Raw genomic sequence first — 18,838 nt, 5'->3', positions numbered from 1 at the left:
CACATATGGGATGAAACGGTCGTGCGTCCAGAACTCAGATGTAAGGTCAGAGTATTAATATCCTGTAAAGAGAGAAGACTCTGTCCCCTTCTGCCACCCAGGCCACGTGCCCCTCTTCCCCATAGGTCAATAACCTGCCCTCCGCGGTGGGCCTCTAACCCAACTAGACCCGGTGAGGGTTCGAGCCATGTGAACCGCCACGGTCACATGCCGGGACAAGAAGAAGACACAAAACAAAACAAAACGGGATCCGTCACATATCGTTATGATGGGCATCTACAAAAAGAAGAAGAAGAAGAAGAAGAAGAAGAGAGCTCACGTGTTCTGTCTTTTATTCATGACCTAGAACGATAACATCTCTGAATGCCGCCACTTCCTCCAGCGCCGAGGGCCGGGACCCGGCTCGTGTTTCCGAGGCCGTGGCTCGGCTCCTGGTTTCACACCCCATATGCGTCGCGATGCGGCGGATGCGTTCCCGGGGGGACGAGAGGTGAAAGGGTAACCCGACCCCAGCCGCCGACACGGCCTCGCAGGGGTGGGGGTTGGGGGGAGTACGCTAATTCTGTTGGACAAACAAAAATTGTGTCACCGACACAACAGGTTTGAATAATTCATGACCAGACGTAGCTCCCGGTACTGTCGCCTTGCGGGGGGGGGGGTGCGGAGGGGGCAGAAGCGGTACCCTTTCCGTACCCGCGCCGGTCTCGTTGAGCTGCGTAACCTGACAGGGTCTGTTCTCTGTTTTTCTTTCTTCTTACCCCACTCTTTCCGAGCCGTCCCGGTCGCTGCCCCGCCCCCTCTGCCGATCCGGGGAGGGCTGCTGACTACTGTAAACTACTAATAAGACACGTTAGCCCCCTAGCTAACGGGTCTGACCCTTTAGCCGAGCGGTTAGTGACGTCGCCTTGTGGTGCAGTACACCTCGTATCGAATCCCGCACCGGGCAACAAAATAACCGGTTACATTGGTGGCAGCGGTGGGATCCGGAAGTGTGCAGATCCTCAGAAGTCTCTTCGGAGCGCGGGAATAACAAGCGCGAGGGCGCGCTTCCGGGGAGGGTGACGACTGTAAACTACTAATAAGACACGTTAGCCCCTAGCTAACGGGTCTGACCCTTTAGCCGAGCGGTTAGTGATGTCGCCTTGTGGTGCAGTACACCCGTATCGAAGCCCGCACCGGGCAAGAAAATAACCGGTTACACTACCACGTGCCTCCTCCCATACACGTGGAGTCGCCAGCCGCTTCTTGTCACCCGACGGTGAGGAGTTTCGCCAGGGGGACCGACCCCAGGAGGCGCTAGTGCAGCGACCAGGACGCACGCCCACATCCGGCTTCCCGCCCGCAGACACGGCCCGTTGTGTCTGTAGGGTGCGCCCGACCGAGCCGGAGGCACCACGGGGATTCGAACGCAGAAGTCCCCGCGTTGGTAGGCAACGGACGCCCCTTTTTTTGATTGGATTTTAGGTTTCGTTTTAATCGTCTCGGTAACTTGGACGCGACACTTCGCCCCGCAAATGCTGCTGAACCACGATGGCCCCCGTTGTGTCACTTAACGCTCTGCAATGTGCGTTACGATTCACTTTATAATTCGATTAAGGTTACATCCTCTTTGGGTTTCTCTCCAGCTTGCACACACGCGCAACACACGCACACGCGCACACACACACACCCCCCGGGGAATCAGAGCCGTCACAGTGTGATTGATAATCCTCCATTGTGCTCCATGTGGTCGAAACCAACCGAGTGAACTTTAAAGCCGCGTGGCCCTCGAGTAAATTGGGGCCGTTGGAAGCTGTCGGACAGGCCCACTAGTTCGCTTTGGTGGTGAAACGAAATGAAATACCGGGAAAACGCACCGCCCCTGGAAAAAGGCGCTACGCTGCGGGGGGGCCACAAACGTCCAAAATGTGTCCGGTAACAACGGCTAGGCCACATCCACCGCCGCACACGCCGTATCGAATCCCGCAACAAAGTAACCGGTTACACTACTTTCAGTTTCCCCGGGCCCGAAACCCACGTGGTCACATTCTGACGAAGGAACGTGATTACGTCATCAGATGGGTGTCGAGGCGTATGACGTAGTAGGTTCAGCTTTTGCTCGTTTGAACAGATCCAAGGTAAATACGCCTTACTTGGCATGATTTTTGTGAGCGGAATTTCTGTTATTTGTTTCTTTATTTAACTAGTTGTGTGAAGTCGCTTTGGATAATAGTGTAAACTACTAATAACAGACGTTAGCCCCTAGCTAACGGGTCTGACCCTTTAGCCGAGCGGTTAGTGATGTCGCCTTGTGGTGCAGCACACCGCGTAACGAATCCCGCACCGGGCAACAAAGTAACCGGTTACATTGGTGGGATCCGGAAGTGTGCAGATCCTCGGAAGTCTCTTCGGAGCGCGGGAATAACAAAGCGCGAGGGCGCGCTTCCGGGGAGGGCTGCAGACTACTGTAAACTACTAATAAGACACGTTAGCTCCTAGTTAACGGGTCTGACCCTTTAGCCGAGCGGTTAGCGGTGTTGCCTTGTGGTGCAGTACACCGCGTATCGAATCCCGCACCGGGCAACAAAATAACCGGTTACCGTGGCGAGAGCAAAACCCAACGTGTGTGCAGTTTGTTGTCTGACAAAAACGAGTCTTTGTATTCGTCTCGGTTGTCCCGATGAAGGGTTTCATCCGCAGATCGATTTTGAGGAGTTTTAAAAATCCTAAAAATTTCATTTGCTGCAGTTTGACTCGACCTCTGTACTGATACCTACAAAATAAATTACTTCCCCATTTGCTCAGAAAGGTGTGCTCGTCAACACCAAACTCGACTGGTGCAAAATAGAATAAAAAAAAATGGTTGACGTGCATAAAATGGTCAATAAATATTCACAGTTCTCATTAACCCATGACCTGTGGGTGGCGTGGCCAGCATTACTTGCCCAGGGTGGTATAAACGTGGTACGTATGTGTAGGAAATGCCAGAAATTAACCTGCACCCAGTGGCTGCAGCCGGTTTACCCGGTTGGTGTGAATCCTGAGAGCAAAGTGAAGTTTCTCCCTCCCTTTTTTTATTATTGCATGTACACATCCCCTAGTACCGTGTTATATTGCGGTTGAATTAAGGTGAGTTTGGACGATGCTGCTGGTCACGTGGTTTTTTTTTTTGCAGGTTTACAAGCCGACCATCTGCTCCACATTCATTTGAGCCGGACAAACTTAAGCGACGCACGGTGCAATATAGATGAAGTTCAAAATGTGGAGCGATACACCTGCCCTTTATGACGCCCCCCCCCTCCCTCCCTCCATACACTGTGATAAGAATACACATCGCCGTAGACATGCACTCCCCGGCTCTCCCCCCTCATTTCCCCCCCCACGGGTGATATGTGTGTGTTTGCTTGTTTGTTTGGCAGGGAGCCTGACGTTCCGGCCTGGGCGCCGCTGCTCTACCAACTGCAGCTCCAGGACATCAGGGAGAAAGCCGACCCTCTGACCCTGCCCGTACCGGACCGCATCCGCATCGGCAACCAGAAGAGGGAGCGAGGGAACTTCCATTTCCAGAGGGAAGAATACGGCATGGCCGTGAGGGCCTACTGTATGGCCCTGGAGGTGCTGACCACACGCACCACAGGTAGCTCCCCGTCGCCGGACACACAACTCCGCTTCGTTACCCCACTAACGGCTCACGGCGGTAGATAGTAGGGCCGGCACCTTTCCGCGGTGACTTCTGCTGGGAGGGAAAATGTAGATAAATAGATGCAACGCATGGCCTCTGACCACGCAGACACGAGGGCGTGCGTGTACTCGCTCGTGCACAAACGCACAACTTCCTCGCTTGTCTGTTCAGAATAGTGTAGAACTTTATTTGTCGTTGTTACAAGTACAACGACATGTGAAAGGGCAGTTCTTATTAGTGCAAAGATCTTTGTCCCCCCCCCACCACCACCACCACCACCACCCCTTCCCTTTCTCTGTCCCAGGAAAAACACACACACTCACACACACAGGCGTTACACAAATGCCTCGGAGACAACATTTCCACATCTTCAGCTGAGAATGACATAACACGCTCCGTGCTCTTTAACAGTCACCGCGCTAATCACGCCATCGTGATGCCGGGCCACATCGGTTTAAGGCGGCCGCGTTTGTGCTTAATCTACCTAATTCATGCGATAATCATAGCTAATCAAGTTCTGTATCGTTTCCTCCCCTTTAATCACTTAAATCATCGACGAGGCAGGGTGGGACCCAGGGAGACGCTGGGCGAACGGAGAGCCTGCCGTGCGTCCTAATCTGCCCATCACGATGGCCCCCGGTTGTTAAGCACACTTCAGCACCCGGGGAAGAGCTGAATAAGAATCACATATTTAGTGAGTTAGAAGGCTACAGGGGAAATAAATAAAGCCGGCAAAGATAACACGAGGCCGCGATCAGCCCTTCCACACGCGGACTGGATGTTGTTGTAGGTTTTGGGGTGTTGAGGCCGGGACAAACTCGGTAGGGATCAGCCGTGACCGACGCTTACGCAACGGGTTGTGTCTGTGCCCATTAACTCGTAGACGACGAGAGCGACGGGGTGGTGGACGAGGAGGCGGAGATCCGGGACTACCGGGTGAAGTGTCTGAACAACCTGGCCGCCGCTCAGCTGAAGCTGGAGCGCTACGACGAGGCTCTCCGAACCAGCAGCGCCGCTCTGTCCCTCGAGCCGAACAACGTCAAGGCCCTGTTCAGGGCAGGGAAGGTGATGCAAAAAATTTGCCGCGGCCGAATAGCGCCTCCTCATTGGACACCTTCAGCGTCCAGAAAATGATTAATTCTGCAATGTTGTCTGCACAGCTGCATGGTGTTGTCTCGATGTTACTACCATTTGTGGGTCTTTTAGCACTGCCGCCGCTGCTCATTGGTGCCGGCCATGTCTTTTCCAGCTCCTCTCAGACAAGGGCGAGTATAAAGAGGCAATGGAGATACTAAAAAAGGCCTTGAAACTGGAGCCTGCCACCAAGGTGAGACTTTATCTGGGTGAGCCAGTTTATCTCCTCACCACCTGTTTCTCCCCTCCGCAGTCTGCCTACGAAATCCATCCATCTCTCACCAGCAGGGCAAAGGTCAATCTAAAATAGCTACCCCAAATAACGGGGCAGTTACTTTGCTGCCACTCCACGTTAGCTAGCGGCGAGCGACTCCTTCTCGTCTTAGCTCCACGAGCCTCGCCGCACAGGTCCTCGTGCGGCGTTAAATTGCCGCGTTGCATAACTTGCAATTAATCCAGGTGTGCAAATCCCAGAAAGGTTGCGTCAGTTCACCGGGGCGCCAAGTTTAGCGGGGAAACGTTTCATCTCGTAGATGAGCGATGAAACCCGGGAACGATGGAGTGAGGAAATCTGGCGTCCGTATGACCTTTACGGGATTTGTGTCACACGTCATAACGGATCTGCTGTCGCTACGACGAAAACGGCGCAGACGGCCTGCTGATCTATCTGTTCTGTAAATAGAAAGTATTCATAGGATACCACGGACCTACCTCTCAAAGAAAGAGGAGGAAGAAAAAAAACTGAAGATAATAAGCACTGGTACTTTATGCTCAGCATTTAAGTTTGGAGAATCAAAACAGAACCTAGAAATTGTGATCCTGTGATCGCAGCGCATTACAATTACTGCTCCTCCGAGGGCCTGTTCGGTCTCGCTCGTGGAGAGCCGTCTGCCATCCTCCACTTGACCACACTTATTAAGAGTCGTCTGAGAAAACCCTTCCCTCAAAAATGCAGACGTTTGCCTAAGTGGTGTCACCGAACCGAGTGGCTTATTACAGTCTCATGCTCTGAATCAGTGTTTCTCAACCCAGTCCTCAAGGAACCCCTATCCTGCGGGTTTTCTTTGCAACCCTGAATAGGAACCTGTTTGTAGTTATTCAAACCAATCAGCAATGAATTTTGTCAGATGTTGCACACCTTGCATAATTAAGTGCTGCGAGATGATTGGTCGAGTAAGTACCTATGCAGGGTTACAATGAAAATCTGCAGGGTAGGGGTTCCTTGAGGACTAGGTTGAGAAACACTGCTCTAAATCAAATGAAGAGGGTTTAGGTGGGAAATTGATTGGGCTCGCTGGAACCATCCCTGTCCTCCCAACTGTGCAATGGAGAACTTTTTAAATAAAAAAAATTATATCCAAAAGTAACATCAATAACCTCGGTTTTATGACCACTGGTTGCTGTTATGTGGAAATTTTACCAAAATCCAGTGAAAATGGTCAGGCAGTGTTATTTTCATCCATAAAAACAGGCCCACTTGGAGGGACAGCGGGGTCAGGCAACCCAGTGTGCGGCTTGTCTTCCCCTGGATCTGACCTATAGACTACACTGCCATAGCTGCAGATGTGTCTAGACAAAACCAAAATATCTGCTGTCTTGGTAATGATACCCTTTCTGTCAGTGGTGGATATAATGCTTTCGAGACATAATTTATCTGCCTAGGGAAAAAAGGAATTATCATACTGGTGGCAAAAGAGGAGCAAAACACGAGGCAGATTTCAGTAACGCGTTGCAACCTTATATTTGTGGGGGCCGAAACATCTGACGGGGGACTCTTGTGAAAGGCTGCAAAATTAAGGGCGAATAAAACCAAATGATTAAGTTAAAAGAGGAACACGAGCGTGTCTTTGAAAACGTTCCGCATTTTAAAACGTTCCAACAGCCTTCAACCCAGGGGCCGGCTGCAGAGTTGCATTCGTTTGCTTCCACCTGCTGGTCACTTTTGGTATTGCAACCCCTGAACGTCGCAACTCCCACTGTGTTTATGTTTTTATTGACGTAACATGTGCGTCCAAGTGTTTCTTCTTCTCTTCTCCCCCTCCCCCACCCCTCAGGCCATCCACGTTGAGTTATCCAAGCTCGTCAAAAGGCAGTCGGGAGGTGAGGAAGTCTACAAGTGGAACGCTAAACTAGCCGAGGTGCTTGGAGATAACCTTACACCTTTTCTAATTCCCACCAAAAAGGACTCATCCGTGAGCCACAAGCACACATTTTTTTGTACTTCACCAACACGCGTATGCCTTTTGAGTTCGAGCACACACACACACACACACACACACAACAAAAACACCTGACTCTGCCTTGTTTCTGCAGGGTATTTCTTGGAAGTTCCTGCTAGGAGCTCTGGTGGTGGCCTTGGGCAGTCTAGTGACGTCAGTGATCCTGACGGCAAGAAACTGACGTCATCGTATCCTTTCCAGTCAGGGTCGAGAATCCAGTCAGAGGACCCCTGGACCGCTGGGAAGAAACGGGGCAAGACGTGAACTGGCAAAGGGGCTGATGGCCACTGCAGTGTGGATTCAGATTTTTTTTTAAAATTTTATTTTAAATGTCATTGTAGAAAGGTGACTCTTGACTAAAGAGGGTTTTTATCAAGTAGCTTTTACCGGAGATCCACGTTTCACTTACCTGACAAAGATGCTGAGCAACTGACCAATCTCTCCGGTCTGGGTCTACGTTTTAAAGATTTGGGAGTTTGAATTGTGGGTTAAACTTCCACTTTGTCATCCCTTTCTTGATTTTGGGTAATACAGGCCACGGAATGTGTGTTTATCTTAAATGAAAGGTTTGCAAAAACAAGTGGTCCTTTTAACTACACCCAAAACAAGATTCACCGTCAACGTCACGATCCTCAAATTATCCCTACATTAAACATGTTTTGTGTTCTCCAATATACAAAAGTGTGTCGGCTGAAATGTCTTCCGCTTATGTAGAAGCTAAATAACAGAATATGTAAAGTGATAATTTCATCATTTCCCTTCAGCAACTCTTGGTCCCCGCAGCGCAGAGGCAAAATATATATAAACTGCTGGGCTCAACAAAAAGATCTGGAGCAGGCTACTCTACTCCCAGCATACATGAGGTTTTACCTTGATCTCACCTCATTACTGAATCGATGACATCATCGAGGGAGATGACATTGTTGAAAAGTACCAATTTATTTGAATCTCGCTTGGATTGACAGAAATTAAAAGACGCCATTAAAACTTGCATACAGTCATATAGAGCAGTCGTGTGAATGGAAAAGACTCGTTACAGACATGACAAATTTCATAAAATCAGATTTACACACACACACACACACACACTCTCTCAGAGAATATCTCTATGCATGATTTACACGTTTCCCGCACACTACATGTGTGTATATCAATATTAATAGAAATTTAATGTAAAAACATTTACCACAAAACGAGGGAATAAATACTAGAAAGGGCTCCAGATGTGTCTAAGCCACGGATGTGCAAAGTTTTGATCTGCTGCGCCAGAAAACCAAAAGTACTTCATCATAAAGTAAAATCCCACGGTTCTCCTGCAGTACTGCCGCACCGTAACGTCTGTTGGCTACTGGGCCTACAGTCCACAGCAGCTGTCTAGAGTCTTCTTCGGGTTGGCTGAACTCAGTTTGACCCGAGTATCAGACTCGCGTCTCAGCTTTACATTTTTCTTTACTTCTCTGCCGTGAGGAAGGGGGTGGGGTGGGGGGAAAGCGGGATCAGCAGCTGCTTTCCATCACAGAACAGAAATGATTCAGGAAGATTTGGGACCCGTGTCCTACCTTGCAAGGTGAAGCACAGCCTCGACTACGTTCGTCCCCTCCTTAGCACTGGTCTCACAGAATAAAGCACCGTATGCCTGCAAATAAAGTACAGATGTGTTCAGTTGCCCTCAAGGGATTCGCATGAAGGGACTCGGCTGTTCGTAAATCGGGCGAAACGAAGGCGTGCACCTTGGCCAACTTCTCCCCATGAGAGACGCTCACACAGCTCCCTTCCGGAAGCTCCTCGCGAAGGTCCACCTTGTTTCCGATGACGCACATCGGGATGTGCTCGTCCGTGGAGTCCTGCGTGTGTAAAAGGGGGCGCCGTTCATACCGTGTTTGCTTTTCTTTTCCTATTTGCTAGACCGTTATTCGTGGCCTTCACCACTCACCTGGATCTGATCCACCCAGGCTCGGACGTTAAGGAAGCTGCTTTCTGAAGTGACGTCGTAGAGCAGCAGGACCCCGTGGGCTTTACGGAAATAGGACCTGGCTATGCTGCGGAACCTACGGGGGATGACAATTACTACAAGGAACCGACTCTCGTCCGGTTTCTTGAGCGCTTACTTGGAGTCCGGTGAATAAATCTGATTAAAGCATGAAACGGCACACCGCCATTTCTCTGCCACTTTTTGATGGTCTGATGAAGTCTATTCTCTTACCCCCCCCCCCCCAAGATAAAACATTTCAGCATGTTTGCTTTGACAGTGATAGTAGAGGGACGGGAAAGGCAGGGGAGAGAGAAGGGATGACATGCAGCAAAGGGCCCGGGCCGGATTCGAACCCAGGCCGCTGCGGTAAGGACTCAGCCTTATGTGGTGCGCACCCAACCAGGTGAGCCACCGGGGGCGCCTCCGTTCTCTTACCTTTCTTGGCCGGCTGTATCCCATATTTGGAGACTGGTCCTTTCTCCATCCACAAGCATCTTCTTGATTTGGAAATCCACCCCTGACAAGAGGGCAAACTGGCATCCTCAAAGACCGGATTTGGGTTTTGGTGTCTCAAGTGCGGTGTCTTTGTCGTGTCGCTTACCTAGCGTGGTTTGAATATCCCCTCTGAATTCATTTAGGGTCAACCTCAGCAGGAAGCTGGACTTCCCGGCCCCTGCGTCGCCCGCCAAAACCAGTCTGTACATCGGAGCGGGTCCCTCGTTTTCTTCTATGTCCGTTTGGGAGGGCTTTCCAACAAAGAATATCAACACAACGTTATCTGACGGCAGGTGGGGTTTCTTGTGTTATACTGTAGCCTCCATCATTGAGGAGTCTTATTGCATCTAGAATGTCACGTTTTACCCTCATCGAGAAGGCAGACAAGCGTCTTCGTATCGATGATGCCAGGGAGCCGGTCCTGCTCGCAGCCACCGACGTCGCTTCAGATTTGATATCCGATATCTATTAAATAGCACAGACGGGTCGATTACGAATACATTTCAAATCCTAATATATGATCGCAATAATAGGCTGGATTACTGCAGAGGGTCTGACCTCGATATCGGATGGAACACACGAGTAACTGTGGTGCACAGTTTCTACGGAGTCTCCGCTGTCGTCGCTGTCAATATCGCTGTCGGGGACCTCGACCGTGTCCATCGGCAGGGCGACACCACTGTCCAGGTACTTATCCGCCCAGCTGGACACATGGGAGTAGGTCGTTTTACTGGGATCCTGCCCTGAACTGGGGCAAAGCATGGACGGACATATTTACTCTCACGAGCTGAATTACCACCACTAAAATCAATCAGTAGGCTGAGAGAGGTCTGTGAAAGGACTTGTACCTGCCATGGTTTAGTGTGCTTTGCCGGAGGGGCTTCATCCTTCTGGCTGGGATTACATTTTGAGGAGAGAGCTGGTTGGAAGATAAAAACAGACAAAACTGAGATTGCACAGGTCTCGTTACGCCATCGACAAAATCACTTTCAGACTTCCAACAAAACCAACTTGCATCCAGCAACCGATCAGCTCAAACTCGGTTAACTATACACGCTGCAAGCACCATGCAAAACCATTAGTCATCTGCTACCCAATATGTATGAGAGAATACAACCTTTAGATGGGAACTTACTCTCCTTTTAGTTGCCACCGTTTCGCTGGCTAAGACAGAACGCAGCCCGTCATTGCTGTCGTACAGCTTTTTGTTCGTTTCCCTGTATAAGGAAGCAGAGAAAACCATTGGAAGCTGATCCATGACACTTCGTTGCATAGACACGCTTGGTTGTTAGGGTTATTACAGCTTACAGACTTGAAGAACGTTTGCAAATGCTTAGCAATGGTTCAACCACTCCTGGGATGTGAGACAGGTGGGAGATGCCAGTTTGCACTCTATAATGGCAACGTTTAGCTAACCTTTTTGCGACCGTCACGACCTGAAGTAAAATCTGAGTCGCACTGATAGAGTAAACCCCACCTACTTGGTGCCCCGAGCAGGTCAAAACAGAAATAAGAATTATGTGCAAATACAATTTAATTCAGGTGGGGTGGTGTAGACATGATGGAGAACAGGCGCAAGTGTATAAGAGAGATGTGTATTGGCAAGAATTTGGCAATATGATACATATCACGATACAAGTGTCACTATTGTTATTGTGAAATATTACGATACTGCAAACAAGGAAATATATTGCAATTTTTATGTCAAACATAAGAAAAAAATGTCATATATATATATATGCATAAAATCAGTGTAATGAGAGCCATAGCTGGTGTGGCAATGGCGACGCCTGCTGCTCCTGCCGTTCTGTGCAGCTGTGTTACAGTACTGCAGCTGCCACCTAGTGGCCGCAGATACAAACAGCATGAAGAAGGGCTGGCCACAAACGCTGCCATCAATATTACAGATAGCTGCGAATCAGAAGTCTCGATACTACTCTGACCTGCTGATGCAATGTTTATGAAAAGAGACACAATCTTGTGACAGTATCACAATATGCAAGAGTGTCAGTATTTTCTTGTACCCCACGTGCATAAGTGACCACAAACGTTCCTGGCTGAATGTTCATGGCAGACATTAAAAATTTTTTTAAAAATGCCGGTGCAACTTACTGAAGAACTTGAATCTGACTGGAGTAAGACTGGTACTCTAAAACCATCTTCCTCAAATCCTCGCTGTCCCTGTAAAAACACAGGAATGACCAGATCTCGTGTAACCTAATATTAAAAAAGGCACTGGGGTTTGCTGTGTAAATTGCAATTGAACCAACGGTGGCCTCAGAATGGCGTCTGACCTTTCGTGTTGTGCTTTCTGGTCGGCGTACATGTTCTTCAGCTTGTCCAGCTCCGAGTGCAGGACGGAGATGTTCGTCTGTGCTTTCACAAGCGAGCTCCTCAGCTGCTCGTTGTCCTGCACGGCGACATGGCGCATCGTGTTATACAGGTACAGCTTGTCGCCACGCTACATTCTGCAGCTACGATAACTCCTCGACAAATTTCACCTGCGTGAGCTCCGAGATCTGCCGGTTCAGCCTGACAATCTCCTCCTTTGAGCGGTTGGCTTTATATTCCTCTTGAATCTTGGGGAGAAACAGTTTCGTGAGCACTTTGTAAACCAAACAGGTGATAAGCCAATACGGCCGGTTATTGTAGGGAGAGATTATGCAATATGCACACGTTCACTCTGCAACAGTAAAACAGCTCAGGAAACACAAAAACCTTTTTGGACTTGTAGAAACCTGACACTACACATGCAGGGATCTTTTAAAACCGACCTTTAACAGACTGTCCACGGTTGCATGCAGGTCCGCCACCTCGTTTTCGTGCCTCCTCTGCATGGATGCCATGTTCCCCTCCATTCTTTCACGCTCCTACACGCATGAAACCCAAGGAGTTAGAAAATGCCTCACGGCTCGGGCTTTGGAGGGGTGGGGTGGGGTGGGGGGGGGCTTTCATCAAACTACATAGAGAGGTCCTTTGTGAGACATGGCAACGGCTGCTGTGTTCTGCTTTGCAAATACGTGTTGCAGGTAACTTGCAAGACATACGGGCCGGGGGGGGGGGTGATGCTGCCGATGCGCCCCCGTATTTGATGTAGAATACAAATATATGCATATATTAATGCGAGGAATGCCCTCGTCTTCTTTGAACTCGTACGACTGATAATCTTAAGAGTCCACTAATTCTACATTTAATCAAAAAAAACAACCGACCGGGCCGAACTTCGCGACGAACACCGCGGTCGCACGGACGAATGTGTCCCACTCACCTCTTCTCTCACCCTCTCCTCAACTTTGGCAAGCTGCTGCTCGATGTCGTCCTCCAGTTCTGCCAGCTGACTGCTGTTCATCTCCTCGGTCCTGTTGGGGCGCAGATGTGAGCTTTAGTTTGGGTCTTCAGTCGCTCCGGTGGAGGTGGAGCAACTCCTCCAAGACAGTGGCTGGGACGAGCGAGTCTAGTGAAAGGTTGCCCCCCCCCCCCAAAAAAAAACCCCACAGTCGACGTGGCTTTAAAAATAATAGGTGCATTAACTTTACACACGGCCACTGCTTTGCTCAGGTGCGGCGGCAGGGCTTAAACCGTGGAGGGAGGGGCCTCGGAAAGCACATTCCACCGACGTGCGTGACCGAAACCTGTTAAAGGTGAGATTTTGCAGAACTGTGCAGCCCCACATTAGAGTCATCGCTTCTGATCGAGGGTGAAATTTTCAAGGTTGTTTTTTTATATATATATCAATGGCATGCTGACAACTGGGAGCAAAGCAAAAGGGTGCAGTCCATATCAACTCTGTACAGATCATTCGTCAAAAGAGCAAACAGTGCAACACGTTTAAGTGTTCTGCTTCCTTGAGGATGGAATGTCACCGCTCACCCTTCCCGGTTACACAACATAACACGTCACGGCTTTGGCCTTCCCGTGTGAGAATGTCACCGAGCTACCCCTGGTCCTCCAAAGACATCTCCGCTCGGAGGAAATCATTTGAGCATTTTGGCTCTCGTCTTCCCTGACTAGTTGAAGATGCAACTGGAAGTATTCACAACCCTGTTCACCCTTAGGGATAACTCTACTGCAACAACTGTAATGAATCTAACTTGTTAATCACCGCTGCGGGACCATGGCTGTAATATAAGGTATCTTCCATCAGCAGCCCACTCAGGAGAAACTAGATCATCACGGCGGCCATGTTTTTGGAGTCCCGAGTCCAGTGGTCCCAAGATCCTAAAACGTAAACCCTGTAGGAAATCAGATCTCCTGATCCAGGCCCTACTATTTAGAACAGCTGAGTAAATCTAATGTGACATCATCCATCCATCATTTATACCTGCTTAAACCAATTCAGGGTGGGGGTGCTGGGGGTGCTGGAGCCTATCCCAGCTAACCTGCGTGTATTTGGACAGTGGGAGGAAACCCACGTTAACACGGCGAGAGCACGCAAACACTGTACAAATGGGCTGGGCTCGAACCCAGAACCCTGTCTGCGAAACCTCTCGGGCCACTGTGCCAAACGGAGTAAACAGGATTCCGCTGAACCAGAATTTAAAGTTAAAAAAAAACAACCAAAGCACAAATGACGACGGTACATAGCAGGAAGGGGGAAATGAAGACGGGTCTAATCAGTTAAATCTGGTCCTACAGCGACCTCATCTGGGCCATCTGATATGATCTGGCGGTTGTAAACATACATAAGCTCTGCTGCATCCAGCGCTCACCCGGAGTGCCGCCAGGGGATGTGTAAAACCTATGCAGAGGTGCTGGATTAGACTGAAGAGGTCACCTAGTTCAGTGATGAAACACATCCGTCGATAAACGTTGTCCCCAGATGACCCGACCCAGCCTTCTTTGACTCTCTTACCTGGGTTATTGAGCATGCATGACGACGCTATCCAGTGGTGGGACTAGTGAATGACACATCAAGCGATATTAGTAAACTCACCAATGGCGTGCCGTGCAGGTTTCCTGTTGCACAGGCGTCCCTATGGACATTATTCTTAAGATTTCCCATCGCCTTCACTACCACGCTGGAGATGCCGCTCTGACTTCCCAGCACACAACTTACATAACGGGCTGCCCCTTGTGTTCTCACATGAGTCAAGCACTCACGCCAACACGGTTTCCCTGCCCGTCGCGGAAACGCCTGCTGCGCCTCAACATCCGAAGCCATAATCCACAAAAGTGTGTTCGTCAATCAGAGCCACAAGTGTTCTGATTGATGAAGACACGTCAAGATGTCAAAAACAACCAGGGACGCAATGCACGGCTGGGTGTAACGTTTATGCAGACTTTTTACTGAAACGACCATCTGGGTCGGATGATTTGAGATACATTACTGCACCGGGCAGGTGTTCCCAAAATGACAACGTTTCAAAATATATGTGTGTGAATGTTCTCGTTCATCCAGGTCGTGGTTATCCCCAAGGAGCCGAATCGAGCGCAACTGGACTTGGTTGTATATCCGTGAAGACGTTTCGCCTCTCATCCGAGAGACGTTTCGCCTCTCATCCGAGAGGCTTCACAATACACTAGTTTGTCAAACCAAAAAGGGCCCGGCCCCTTCTTTTCCAGGGGCGTCTTCGCACGAACCCCAACAACTCAGTTCTGCATCAGCTGTCGTTTGTGGGTACGGCAGCCGCCCTCCTCACCAATCCTCTTGAGAGGATGAGAGGAGGGCCTGAATGGATTCATAAACCTGAAGCATCACCTAAAACCACACGCCTTGGTGGGGCTGTCCCAGGCACGTGGGAGGTCCACCCTCAAACCAGCTTCTCCAACAAAACAAGAGCTGCGATTCATCCATCAACCCACAGTTTACAGAGGATGGCTGCATCTCATTGGTGCATTTCATTTGCGTTTTTTCTTTTTTCTAAGACACGTTTCAGCAACCCGGGGGGGGGGCATGTTTTGGGCATCAAGGTAGAAACGGGTGACAGGCCTAGAGCTGGCCTGTGCACAACGCCTGCTGTTGCTCTCACCGCTTCAGGTTGTTCTCCAGCTGCACGCTCTCCATCCGGTGGTCCAGGCTCTCGTTGATCAGGGAGCGGACGACGTCCTCGTACTGCTGCAGCAGACCGCCGCTGGCGTGGGAGTGGATGGCCCGGTACATGTTGGCCAGATGCTCCCTCAGACTGTGGCAGAGGAGAGAGCAGAAAGGAGACGAGAATATGCAACAAAAAGGAGGAGGGAGGGGGGGGTGCATGGATTTTTACCCAACGACAAGAGTCCTAGTGCAATAGCGGGGTTACCCAGGGGTTCCCAAACTTTTCCATGCCAAGGACCCCCCCCCCCCTTAATAGCCGTAGCCTCTGGCTGGACTGCCCCCCCCCACTATTGCAACATGGCTTAAGAAAAATTAAATTACAAAAAAATCCAAACATACAGCTCCTCAATATTTCATTTTTATGAATGTGATATTAATTTAATGTACATTTCAAATAGTTTCTCAGCTGTATTATATTAAATATTCTTCCTGTTATTAACCAAACCTTCGTCATTTATGCTTTACAATATTCACCAACAGTTCTTTTAGTATTTTTTTATATATTTAATTTTATTATTAGTTTTTTTTTAACTGCATTTTTTTCTTCCACTCCCGGAGGCCCTCTAGCGCCCTCTGGCGGCCCCCCCGGGGGGGTTAAACTCAAATCTCCGCCTGCAGACCGGCGGCCAGGCGCGACTTGCCTGTCGGACAGCAGCGCGTCGGCGCCGTCCACCGTGCCCAGGAACTCGTCCCACGGGCAGACCCGGTTCTGCGGCGAGCCGCCGGAGCACGACGCCGCCGGACCCGCGCTCCCGCACACCTCCCGGAACTTGGACGAGAAGTCGCCGTAGTCGATGCGCCCGTCTCGGTCCGAGTCGAACTTGTCGAACAGGGTTCGGATCTCGTCCTCGGGCACGTTCAGCTCGCGGCAGATCACCGAGAAGTCGTCGTACTCGATCATGCCGGACTTGTTCATGTCGCACGCCGAGAAGAGCCTCCGCAGGTCGGGTCGCTCCATCCCGGTTCGTTACGAGCGCCGCTCTCCGCCGGCCGAGCTGCGAACTGCGGGCGTTTGTGCGCGGCTCCCTGGCGCGCGAGCGCACACGTCAGAGAGCCGACGGCCTATCAGGAGCCAGCGCACGCTGTTCCCCCCCTCCCCCTCCCCCTCCCCTTCCGCAAGCAAAGGCACTTGTTGTGTTTTTTTCCCCCCCATCGGTTGCAGCGTCTTCACTCCGCTCTCCGGGAAGGAACCGGTTACAATGTATTTCCTTTCCTTCTGTAGTTGCCGTTGCTTTGATAAAAACGCGGCTACGTTGTTTCGAACGCTGACAATTCGAAACCGAAGAAGTCAGGCAATTAGTTACAAGCGCTCCTGATTGGTCCGAATTGCTTGCCGTAGGCGTGTCATCGTATCACGCGGATCGTTAAACAAACTTACAACGCTGTCAATCAGGGGCGATTCTAGGGTCAGAGTTGTAGGGGTGCTGAGCACCCAGAGTGCTGGCCGGCCAGGCAAGATACATTTTGGGGTGGTGGATCAAACCATTTTCGAAGCGGGGGGGGGGTGCTGTATTTTTGTTGTTAAAATATTACGTTTAAACCGTATACTGAATATGGCTTTGACATTTCTTCAGCTTATTAAACATGGACATACAGTAAAAAATAAAAAATAAAAAAATATCTTCAATTTTAGGGGTGCTGGGGTTCAATTTAGGGGTGCTGCAGCACCCCCAAAATGGGCTAGAAACGCCTATGGCTGTCATTATAGTTTTTTTTGGTGGTATACACACACACACACACACACACACATATATATATATATATATATATATATGTATGTATAATGTATATGTGTGTGTTGTATTAGATGTTGGGCACGACAAAAGCTGTAGTTTTGTTAAAGGTGACATATTCGAGTGCACCGCCTTATTTGTCTTTAAGGTGTGCTGGCGCACGCACGTGGGCTTTGTCAAACACACCTGCTGTAGTTGCCACTCCACCCAGTTTCAGATTACATTTAATTTTAGAAATACTTGATTAGGCTAAATAAATAAAACAAAAACCAAAACCAAAAAAAAAAAAAAACGCCCATCGTTTTATTCAGCTGCAGTGGGCGGCCGACCGTAATGTCTTTACGCCGCGTTACTTCTCCAGTGTGGTTTCTCACACCGGATTTGTTCTCTGCATGTAAACCATCCGGCAGCAGGCCGCTGCTGCAGCCTCCGGGCACCAGCTCCAGCTCCTCTCCCCTATTGCATTGGCCGGGGGGGGGGCAGGCAGGAGGGGTATTAACCGAACACGCGTCTCTGATGGTGGCAGGAGACCGGAGCACCCGGAGGAAGCCCACGCAGACACGGGCTGAACATGCAAACTCCACACAGGAAGGAGGGCGGCCTTGGGTTCGAACCCGGGACCTTCCTGCTGTGAGGCAACAGTGCTAACCGCTGGGCCACCTCGCCGCTACCATTACCGCTTTTGTCGAACTCGTCTTCTATCTATCTATTTATTTATTTATTTATCTATTTGGGGATTTGCATTAACTGCCTGCTAGAGTTGAGTATTTGTCAGTCCTACTGTTGGTGAGCAAACACTGCTGCACTCCACCCAAGGCAATGAACCGTGTGTTGACATTGGCCCAGTGCTCAGCGTTGAACTGCTCACTGCAGCTTTTCCCAACACACGGTAGCCTGATTTACACGTGATCAGGCTTGGGGAGTAATGGAATACAGTAACCATCGTTATGTAAGTGTAGCATGGTTAAAAACGTCATCACCAAATAAAATGTTATATAATTACACAAAGTATCACCACATGATTATTATTATTATTAATATTATTATTATTATTATTTTCATTGCCAACATTGTTATTTTATTTTATTATATCATCAGGAAACGCTTATAGTAGCCCCTCCTTGTTGTGACACCATTTCCTGTTAGTAGCCCCTCCCTGTTGTGACACCATTTCCTGTTAGTAGCACCTCCCTGTTGTGACGCCATTTCCTGTTAGTAGCCCCTCCTTGTTGTGACACCATTTCCTGTTAGTAGCCCCTCCCTGTTGTGATGCCATTTCCTGTTAGTAGCCCCTCCTTGTTGTGACGCCATTTCCTGTTAGTAGCACCTCCCTGCTGTGACGCCATTTCCTGTTAGTAGCCCCTCCTTGTTGTGACACCATTTCCTGTTAGTAGCCCCTCCCTGTTGTGACGCCATTTCCTGTTAGTAGCCCCTCCTTGTTGTGACGCCATTTCCTGTTAGTAGCCCCTCCCTGTTGTGACGCCATTTCCTGTTAGTAGCACCTCCCTTTTGTGACGCCATTTCCTGTTAGTAGCCCCTCCTTGTTGTGACACCATTTCCTGTTAGTAGCACCTCCCTTTTGTGACGCCA

The 18,838-nt window shown here is 49.7% G+C and overlaps 2 protein-coding genes across 3 annotated transcripts in view; one reads left to right on the top strand and one right to left on the bottom strand.

Moving 5' to 3' along the window:
• fkbp16 (FKBP prolyl isomerase 16) overlaps window positions 1-7,244 on the top strand; it is a 35,147-nt gene extending 27,903 nt beyond the window's left edge. The window contains exons 7-11 of one of the 2 annotated variants that reach the window (XM_056281320.1): window positions 3,399-3,616; window positions 4,545-4,726; window positions 4,911-4,988; window positions 6,850-6,933; window positions 7,109-7,244. In XM_056281320.1, the coding sequence (XP_056137295.1) occupies window positions 3,399-3,616; window positions 4,545-4,726; window positions 4,911-4,988; window positions 6,850-6,933; window positions 7,109-7,195 (649 nt within the window). In that variant the 3' untranslated portion in view covers window positions 7,196-7,244. Of the gene's footprint in view, window positions 1-3,398; window positions 3,617-4,544; window positions 4,727-4,910; window positions 4,989-6,849; window positions 6,988-7,108 lie in introns of both variants that reach the window. The other variant, XM_056281319.1, reaches the window with a different exon arrangement.
• Window positions 7,245-8,338: 1,094 nt separating this feature from the next.
• On the bottom strand, window positions 8,339-16,495 carry zgc:162879 (ras and EF-hand domain-containing protein). The gene is made up of 17 exons (XM_056281316.1): window positions 16,157-16,495; window positions 15,451-15,603; window positions 12,750-12,840; window positions 12,256-12,351; window positions 11,983-12,060; window positions 11,776-11,891; window positions 11,594-11,662; window positions 10,617-10,698; window positions 10,330-10,400; window positions 10,040-10,229; window positions 9,848-9,946; window positions 9,588-9,732; window positions 9,422-9,503; window positions 8,948-9,062; window positions 8,745-8,858; window positions 8,574-8,650; window positions 8,339-8,471 (listed from the first exon to the last, which is right to left on the bottom strand). The coding sequence occupies exons 1-17, from the start codon at window positions 16,471-16,473 to the stop codon at window positions 8,369-8,371; spliced, it is 1,998 nt and encodes a 665-aa protein (XP_056137291.1). The 5' UTR covers window positions 16,474-16,495; the 3' UTR covers window positions 8,339-8,368.
• Between the last annotated feature and the right edge of the window lie 2,343 nt (window positions 16,496-18,838).

This window comes from Lampris incognitus, chromosome 6 (assembly GCF_029633865.1).
Source record: "Lampris incognitus isolate fLamInc1 chromosome 6, fLamInc1.hap2, whole genome shotgun sequence".
In the NCBI taxonomy this organism is placed as follows: Eukaryota; Metazoa; Chordata; class Actinopteri; order Lampriformes; family Lampridae; genus Lampris; species Lampris incognitus.
The sequence above is the reverse complement of the archived record's forward strand: the minus strand, read 5'-3'. Positions and strand labels throughout refer to the sequence as shown.